At 36.2% G+C, this 10,121-nt stretch overlaps 1 protein-coding gene across 1 annotated transcript in view; it reads left to right on the forward strand.

Annotated features, from left to right (window-relative positions):
- KIF11 (kinesin family member 11) overlaps positions 1-9,591 on the forward strand; it is a 45,281-nt gene extending 35,690 nt beyond the window's left edge. Inside the window, exons 18-22 of the mRNA XM_012659687.1 lie at positions 2,448-2,727; positions 5,218-5,440; positions 6,712-6,863; positions 7,275-7,391; positions 9,460-9,591. Of these exons, the coding sequence (XP_012515141.1) occupies positions 2,448-2,727; positions 5,218-5,440; positions 6,712-6,863; positions 7,275-7,391; positions 9,460-9,591 (904 nt within the window). The remainder of the gene's footprint in view (positions 1-2,447; positions 2,728-5,217; positions 5,441-6,711; positions 6,864-7,274; positions 7,392-9,459) is intronic.
- The last annotated feature ends 530 nt before the right edge of the window (positions 9,592-10,121 follow it).

The raw sequence follows: 10,121 nt of genomic DNA on the forward strand, positions 1-10,121 counted from the left end.
CTCCAACTCCTAGGCTCAAGTGATCCTCCTACCTCAGCCTCCTGAGGAGCTGGGACTACAGGTGTGCACTACCACACCTGGCTAATTTTTTTCTATTTTTTGTAGAGACGGGCCTTGCTTTTCTTCAGGCTGGTCTCGAACTCTTGACCTCAGGTGATCCTCCTGTCTCCGTCTCCAAGAGTGCTAGCATTACAGGTGTAAGCCACCATGCTCAGCCTACAATTTACATTTTTAAATAATTTGAATCCACTGTCAAATAATTTGTTATGTAATGAAAGGATCTTATAAATATATTCCCACTTCCTTCTTCCCATGTCTGTGTTGTTTTTTCATATATCTTACTTGTACATGTGCTGTATATACACCTAATACATTGTTACTTGAATTGCTTTACCTATTTTCTTTTCTATTTAATTTTTTTGAGATAGAGTCTTGCTCTGTCGCCCTGGGGAGAGTACAGCGGTATCATCATAGCTCAGTGCAACCTCAAGCTCCTGGGCTTAAGCAATCCACTTGCCTCAGCCTCGAGTCCCTGAGTAGCTGGGACTACGGGCGCACACCACCACGTGTGGCTATTTTTTTTTTTTTTTATTTGAGACAGAGTCTCATTCTGTTGTCCGGGCTAGAGTGCCATGGTGTCAGCCTAGCTCACAGCAACCTCAAACTCCTGGGCTCAAGCAGTCCTTCTGCCTCAGCCTCCCAAGTAGCTGGGACTACAGGCATGCACCACCATGCCCGGCTAATTTTTTCTACATATTTTTAGTTGTCCAGCTAATTTCTTTCTATTTTTTTAGTAGAGACAGGGTCTTGCTCCTGCTCAGGCTGGTCTCAAACACCTGAGCTCAAATGATCCACCCGCCTTGGCCTCCCAGAGTGCTAGGATTACAGGCATGAGCCACTGCATCTGGCCTAATTTTTCTATTTTTTATAGAGACAGGTCTTGCTCTTGCTCAGGCTGGTCTTGAACCCCTGAGCTTAAGCAATTCTCTTGCCTTGGCTTCCCAGAGTGCTAGGATTACAGGCATGAGCCACCGTGGCCGGCCTGTTTTCTTATTTAATATGTCTACTAGAAAATTTGAAATTATATATGTGGCTCATGTTATATTTCTATTGAGCAGTGTTGCTCTAGAATTCTAGCCATCAGTTATATATCACTACCTAATGTCTGTTAGCTGTTTTTCAGCCCTGCTGTTGATCCTATTCAGTATAGCATATTCTATTGTGAACTCTTTCTAGATTCTGAATCTAGAAAGTATTTCCTACTTTTTATTCCTAGTGTCTAGGCTGATGGATTTCTGGCCCATTCCATAGCTTTAGAGGGAATACTGGAGTAGGATTGAAGTGGAAGGGAGCTATGATATACTTTCTTAAGGCCTATGCAAGTAATTTTTCCTGTCTTCCTAACATTAATTGTCCACATCAGTGTTTATCAGTGTGGTGGTCTAGGAGCTTTTTCTAAAATCACCCATGAATCTAAATGATGTTTATGTACACTGAACCTAACTGCTTTTGGCATTGATTGTCATGGTTTGTGGCCACTTTTGACTAAATCTCATCTTCCCACTAGGTTGTAAGTTCTGTGTGGGGAGTGATTTATGTTGACAGTCTCCAAATTTACCACTTAAATTTCTTTTCCTTTTTCAGTCACTTCCACTTAATTTGTAGGTTTGGTTTTGAACATCTTTGCTTACTTACTTAGTTTACCCACATTGTGTACCATCTAGTGGTAATAACGGGTAACTTTCATTCCCCAAGGTTTAACTCTGTGGTCCTGTGAGATGGCTTTGAACGCTATAGGGAAACATACTTGATAGGAGGAAATCATCAAAGAATTTTAAGTGCATATTTTAACTGACATTAGTTTTATATTAAGTTTATGTCACATTGTTCTATATATGTATAATTTGTCGTATCCAGATATAATTTTCCCTTAATTATTAGAAAGCTTTATAGTTGACTTTGTAAAATAACTTTTATAACGTTTATGATTTATTTTATGTACTAGGCAAGAGAAATTGCTTCATAACAGAATAATGGACTGATTGGTCAATTTAGGGACTAGACAAGAGACTCTAGGAGCTGCCCTGAAGTAACATAGTTTAGTAGGAGGAATAAAACAAGTACACAATTTCATTCTAATAACTGTATAGTTAAATACTATAAAAGGTACAAAGGAAAGCATCAAATCTGGAGGGCTGGGAAAGGTTTCATGAGGAAAGATGATCTTTTCAAAAGTCATTTAATGGCAGATGTGATGTCAATGTGCTGGGCAAAGACACTGGCCAAAGCCTCCATCATCAATGTAGAAGATTCCTTAAGATCGTGGGCCCTGGAACCAGACAGCCTGCATTCAAATCTGCTACCTTAGGGCTTTGTGATCTTCAGAAATTATATGTCCTTTGAGTCTTAGTTTTTTATTTCAACAATGTCATTCTCTTTTCTTGTAGGAAATCTAAGGATATAATCAACAAAACAACTTTTCACAGTAAAAAATTTTGTGCTGATTCTGATGGCTTGTCACAGGAACTCAGACATTTTAACCAAGATGGTACAACATTGGTTGAAGAGTCTGTGAAACACTGTGATAAACTCAGTAGCAACCTGGAAAAGATATCTCAAGAGACTGATCAGAGATGTGGATCTCTGAATAGAAGCACTGTTCATTTTTCTGAACAGTGGGTATCTTGCTTAAATAAAAGGGAACAGGAACTTCAGAATTTACTGGAGGTAATAACTTTGTAAGTAGAACCTATTTTGGGGAGAATAGTAATAACCAGAAAATGAAATATTCCTAGCTAAGTATCGGCTTCAAAACAAACAATATTTTAAGATATAATGATTTAAAACTTCTAAGTATAATACTTGGTGTGCTTATACGTGACCTTGTTTCATGGTTGGTATAATGTCTTCTAAATCTTGACGTTAATTTAACATTTGTCCGGTTTCTGTCCTGTATCTATCCTTGATTTTTGACTTGTTAGTTTCTTCAGGGAAGGGGGCACCCTGTCTTTTGATATATAATACCTTCTACTTATATATGATTTTTATTCTTCTCTAGGTACATTCAGACCTATTATTGCTTTAAGTATTTAGGATATTGTTCTGGTGGCTCAAAGGATACTTGATAGGTTTGTGGGTTTGCTTGAACTTAACACTTGCATGAGCCCTTTGTGACTTAGTTTTTTCTTTCTGTGCAATAGAAGGATTTTAGTAACATTCTCAGGAACTAGGTACAAAGAATAAGTAAGTATTTTAAGCTGTATAAGCTATTTTCCCTAAAAGGAACTAGAGTTCATGGAGAAATAGCTGACTTCAAGTTTAAGGCAGAAAATGTATAAGAAATGAGCCTAGAGATCTTATCATACCAGAAAGTATGATACCACCCCTATTCAAAGGTGGTATAATTTGAGCATCAAAAAGAATAATGGCTATAGTGGATTAAAACACATCAAATATATTAAAGCTCATGAATTCATACACATTTCATAGGCCCCTTTGGATCATGCTAGGGAAGCAATGCATTACTCTGAAAACTTGTCAATAAAGAAACAATATAGCATCCATCTGTCTTTCCTGAAAGAACCATATCTTGGTTCAACAGGGTAATTAATGAAGAAAAATATTTCGTAGATTCTCAAATAATAAAGTGGAGAAGAAATGATAGAATTACTATATCACCATTTTGCAACCCCTAATGAAATAACCCTTGTGGACATTAATGGCTGCTTAAACCATTTGATCTAAAGCTGATGGCAAACTTTATAATTAATAGGGTCACCACACCTGAACCCACTGATTAATCTTAACATGAGAGACACAACTAGACATGTGCTTTCAGTACCACCTATGAAATATTCTTGCAAAAAAATTAAGCCTGAATTAGATCAAGCCTTTAGATTTAATAACCAGTTTATAGAAAATACAAGGCTGGGTGCAGTGGCATGTGCCTGTAGTCCAAGCTACTCAGGAGGCTGAGGCAGGAGGACCACTTGAGCCCAGGAATTTGAGGCTGCAATGAGCTATGAGCGTGCCATTGTATTCCAGCCTAGGCAACAGAGTGAGACCCTGTCTCAGAAAACACAAGAATAAGAAAATAAAGCATAGATCAATTGGCCAAATCCAGAATTTGAGATATTCAATAGAGATCTGGTTTCTTCAACAATAAAAATTTTTTTCAAGAGAAAAATAATATAAGGAAAAAAATATAACTGTAGATCAAGAGACTTAAGACTCTAGAGGGCGTTAAGTCCTAGTTTGAAGTGCCTGTCAATTCATGAGTGGATTATTAAAATTTGGTATATGTATACAATGGAATATTACTCAATTATAAGAAACAACAGTGATCTAGCACCTCTTATATTTTCCTGGATTGAACTTGAGCCCATTATCCGAAGTGAGGTATCACAAGATCGGAAGAACGGGCTCCACTTGTACTCGCCATCAAATTGGTACTAACTGATGAACACTAGGGTGCTCACATGGCAGTAATATTCTCCAGGGATTAGGGGGGGGGGGGGGGTAAACCCACAACTAAAGGACACGGGGAGCATTGTAGAGGGGAAGGGCATACCTCTAACCCTCACTTGGGTGAGGCAAAGACATAAAATGTAACCAAAATGTTTGTACCCTCATAATACCTTGAAATAAAAAAAAAAGTCCTAGTTTGCTTGAGATAGTCCTTATTGTGTTGGGGTAATTAATAAGAATGGGCCCTTTCCCTCTAAAAAGTGTCCCAGTTTGGACGATAAATTAAATAGTCAACTATTTAAGACCTAACAACCAAATCTAGTGGTGAATTCTGGTTCAAACAAACCAATTTTGACACATGTTCAAGACAATAGGTAAAATTTGAACACTGACTAGATATTTTGATATGAAGGAATTATTAAACTTTTTAGATGTGATAGTGATCTTAAAATGCTCTTAACTCAAAGAGATATATGCTGAAGTAAATGGATGAAATGATACAGGATTTGCTTCAAAATAATCCTGGGTCTGAGGAGGAAGTGGCCAATCTTGTTTCATTTGTATCCTATGTGTTGGTAAATGTGCTGGGTAATGAATACAAGGGGTTAATTATACTGTTTTCTTTATTTTTGTATGTGTTTTTAGAACTTTTATTAAGGAAAAGTTCAAGGTAAGGAAAAATGACATAGTGAATAAAGCACTGACAACTTTAATTTTAGTAATGAGAAAACTTATTTGCATCATTTACAGGTTGTAAACCAATGTTGTGAGGCTTCAAATTCAGAGATCACTGAAAAATTACGTGGACATAAAGCAACTAATGAGAACCAGCGTAACGTTTTTCTTGATCAGATAACTATTGATGAAGAAAAATTGATAGCACAAAATCTAGAACTTAATGAAACCATAAAAGTTGGTTTGACTAAGCTTAATTGCTTCCTGCAACAGGATCTGAAACTGGATATCCCAACAGGTACTTTAAAAGGGAAATAGAATTGTTAAATTTTTTGAAGTTGAATTTAACCCCGTATAGTATCTGATGTTCGGAAAAACTAGGTCCTGCCATCGCTTGATGGGAATTTGCCATCTCATGATAATCAACTCAAATGTGAAAAAACCGGAACCCCAAAATTGTTTTAATCGAGCATTAGGTGTCATGATATAGGTGATAATGTACTCCTAGAAATTTGGACATTGCAATTCAGAAAAATTTCACAAACATTCAGGGAACTGACTTTGTCAAGAAAGAACAATTTTAAAACAAAACCCAACCATCTACCTAGCTCTGTCTGTAAGAGGACATTTTAGTGCCCAAAATATTTGGAATGATATAATTGACTAAATCTAGTTTAATGCAAAGTTCACCACATTGTGCATTGTTGTATCCCTTTCATTTTGTCATGGCATTTAGAAATCACCATTTGAGAGATCAGACATAGCAAAGATCAGTGTAGGCCATAATGATTCAGGGTGGCCTTCATGGAAGAGGTGTAACAAGCTGTTTTACACAGAATGTATAACTGAGCTCTTCACTGGATTGTGGTGATAGTTGCATACCCTATAAATTCACTAAATATCATTGAGTTGTACACTTAAAATGAATGAATTTTATGGCATGTAATTATACCTCAAAGTTTTTTTTTTTTAAAGCAATTATAAAAGGAGATCGTACTATAGAATGTTGGTTTATTTTTTTCCCCAAAAGACCTGTAAGATTTAATTGTTCATTTTTCAGTGAAATTGGGAATGTAAATATTGAGTGAAAAGGCAAATGTGTTTGTAAGTTATGAAAGCATGAGCTCATTTTAAAGAAATCTAATTGGTTAATATTTAACCACCAAACCACATTTATAGCAAAATGATTACTCTTATCAAAGTAATCATGTTGGGAAGTCTGTACTCTTATTCCAATTATGGTGCCATTTCTCAGAACGCCCTATAACTCCTTTTAGAGTCTACAACACATCTTTTGTACATCCTCAGAAATAGAAAACTTCATATTTTGAGAGTAGGATGAATCTTGAAAATAGTCAAGTTATTTAAGGTCAGTTGTCAAATTAGAAAATATTATTAGTTGCAAGCAATGTGTACCTGATAGGTAACAACAGTGATTCCCATGTATGGCAATTGTTGTATAATATTTTTGGAAGACAAGACTCATTTAGAAGCATGTTTTAGCATTTAAAAAAAAATCATATTTATATCCCAGAATAATTTTTCCTACTTACCTAATGTCCACTAAAGGTATGACACCACAGAGAAAAAATTACTTATACCCATCAACATTGGTGAGAACTGAACCACGTGAACATCTTCTTGATCAGTTGAAAAGGAAACAGCCTGAGCTGTTCATGATGCTAAACTGTTCAGGAAATAACAAAGAAGAGACCAGTCAGGTAAAATTTAAAGCAGCGTAATTTTAGAACTCTCCTGTAAACTCTCTATGTGGTCAACTTCATGTGAAGAATTGTACTGTGTGCCCTTCAATCTTACCCTGCCTCTCATTAATGATAGTTGCCTGTCACTTAGGCTTGTTTCTTCTAATCTTATCAGTTTTTCAATTACTAGACTAGTAGATAATTATAGTCATATTTATATGTTGTGTTTATTAACATTTTAGTATAGGAACCTCTACTCTATATAAAAGCATATAGAGTAGAGGGATTATTTGTAGACTTTCTGCTAATTTTGTTGAGGTTTAACTTTTATACAATGAGCACTATGTTAAATTTAAAGAAGAAAATTACCTTTACTTTCATGATTTTTAAGCCCTTGGACTTTGTCACTCATCCAGTTTCTTATTTTAGGACATGGATGTAGAAAAGGCAGTACTGAGGCAATATGTTGAAGAAGCTCTAAGTCAAGAGCCATCTGTAGATGCTAGTGTGGATTGTTCATCAATTGGTGGAGTTCCATTTTTCCAGGTACCTGAGTATATCATATCAGATAACCCATATCTGATGTAAGTTATTCACTTATTATTTAATATAAAGGCAATACTCTTTGTGAGTAGAACAACAAAACTTTTCAGTCATTCCTTTGGGATGGCTTGTTAACTTTTCCAATTTAAATTACTTACACAAATCTAATATTGATAATGGGTTTTCTATAGAATAAATAAAGGGAAAATTTTACTTCATCTATATCCTCAGCTAGTTATCTTTAGCTATTATAATTATCTCCATTGTGCTGCCTATATACTCAGAATGGATACTGAGAGCAGTCATTTCTATCTTCCCTCTACATTTGACACAGAAGTCGTGGAGCCCATCTCTGCCCACAATCAGATTTTGAAGACTAAGAGGTTTAAAAGATTGAGAGACTGGAGGCCTCTTAGGTTCTGTTAGTGATTTCGCCTGCCTGAGGCTCTTCTCTTGTTAAGTATTTCCCCAGACTTCCTGAGCTCCTTGCCTGCTCTGATCCTATGCACTTAAATCCTGTGAACTATTCCCACCCCCCCCTTTTAACACTGTTGGGAGCACAGCACTATAAAAGGCACTATAAATTGCCTAACCTGTTTCCCTCTAATTTGAAGATACAAGCCAAGGCATAGTGTGTGAAGTAAGAATTTCCTTATGAAGGACATTGATATCTACATTTTATAGTTGAAGTGCCACTTCTGATATGTACCTGTTTTTAATAGACTTATAGGTCTTTCCCTCAAGGTCTGAAGATTCTCTATCCCTGATTTCAACTCTTAAAAGTTCACTTTAGATTCTCTTAAATTCCTCTGTGTCTATCTCTGGGCAATTTTATCCCCAAATTCTTCCTACCTTTTGCTTTATTCTTTACTGTTATAGAACAGTAAATATATTTCTTTCAGTTTTTCATCCCTGTCTTCAATCTTACAAAGTTAGGAAAAGAGGGAAAGATAAAAGAACCTTAGTGACCACTTAATACCTGGTCAGAAATCCTTTCATTATTATCATTGGTGGCATTTTGAAGGTTGGCCTTAGTGATTGAGCTATAGCAAGGAAATCCCTACAGTACCAGAAAAGATTGGGATTGAGTTTTAGACCTTCAGCTGAAGTCCAGAAATGACCTTTTCTCTGATAAAGAAGTTTCTCTGGGTCTAAACCTTTAAAAGTTGGTTTATGATTTGTCTCAGCAGTGATAATTGAGTGTACAGTGAATGTCACCAGTCTCAATGTTTTCTATAGGCAAGGAGGAGGATTCCAGCAAAATATAACTCCCAAATAAGGAATAGGAATTAAGTTTTTAAAAAGATAAAAATACGATTAAAAAAATAAGATAAGCAAAAGTGTCTTAAGGTAGCCCATATACCAGCATCTCTGCTTAAAGTAGAATTTGCTTTTTTGCATGATAGTAAATCCTTGTTTCCCTAGAGCAGGGTTCCTCAAGGGCAGCACTATTGATATTTTAAACTAGATAATTCTTTGTTGTGGTGGACTTTCATGTGGATCGTACTATGTATAGCAGCATCCTTGGCTTCTACTTAGTAGCACTCCCTAGTTGTAACAACGAAAAATGTCTCTAGACATTACCAAATGTTCCCTGGGAGGCAAAATCACTTCCTGATAAGAACCACTAAATATGTAATTATGTCTTAGGAAGTAATGCAAAAAATTAATATTTCTTTCACCCTACTTCTTCTATTAGTGGTAAAATAAAGAAGGCATCTGGCTGGGTGTGGAGGCTCATGCCTATAATCCCAGCACTTTGGGAAGCTTAAAGTGGGAGGATCACTTGAGGCCAGGAGTTCGAGACCAGCCTGGGCAACATAGTGAGACCTCATCTCTACAAAAAAATTAGCTGGTGTGGTGACATGCACCTGAGCAACTTGGGAGGCTAGGTCGGGGGATTGTTTGAGCCCAGGAGTTTGAGGCTACAGCGAGCTGTGATCACACCATTGCACTCTAGCCTGGGTGACAAGAGTGAGACTTGTGCTGAAATTTTTCTGAAGTTAGAGTGTAGCTAATGTATATCAAATGTTACTTTATATTGACTTAATTTCTTCCCTTATATCCACAGCATAAAAAATCACATGGAAAAGACAAAGAAAACAGAGGCATTAATCCAGTGGAGAGGTCTAAAGTGGAAGAAACTACAGAGCACTCTGCTACAAAGAGCAGATTACCTCTCCGGGCCCAGATAAATCTTTAGTTAACTTGAGGGTCAGAGATTTTATTTTAAAGAAACATTAAGAATGAAACCTGAAACTCCAGAACTTGAGCCTTGTATATAGATCTTAAAAGAATTGATTAAATCAAGATAGTACTGTAAACTTTATTGAACTTAATATCTACCCATTTTTCTGTCATCCTAAAGTTCACTGTTTATTAAGTTGAGTTTCATTTGGAATTTGCATTTAGTAAATATATATTTCTAGCTTTTCATATAATGTAGCTCTTTTATAAAAAATGAAAAAAATGTGTACGTTATTAAATGGGGAATATATAGGAATTGTATTGGTCTTCTAGGCTTGAACTTACATAGGTAAATATCATCAACAGTTGGCCTTGGAAAGGACCATCTCATTTCTTTTCTTGCTATGATTTAATTAAGTCCGTATTTGCTTGCCTTGCCTCCTTCCTAGGCTTCCCTCAGCTCAATTTCTCCCTTTTTATTTTTCACCACACCATTTGTACAGCTACAAAAGGTATCCTTGTTATGAGACATAGCCAGAATTTTAC

This window comes from Propithecus coquereli, unplaced genomic scaffold (assembly GCF_000956105.1).
Source record: "Propithecus coquereli isolate 6110/MARCELLA unplaced genomic scaffold, Pcoq_1.0 Scaffold63, whole genome shotgun sequence".
Classification (NCBI taxonomy): domain Eukaryota; kingdom Metazoa; phylum Chordata; class Mammalia; order Primates; family Indriidae; genus Propithecus; species Propithecus coquereli.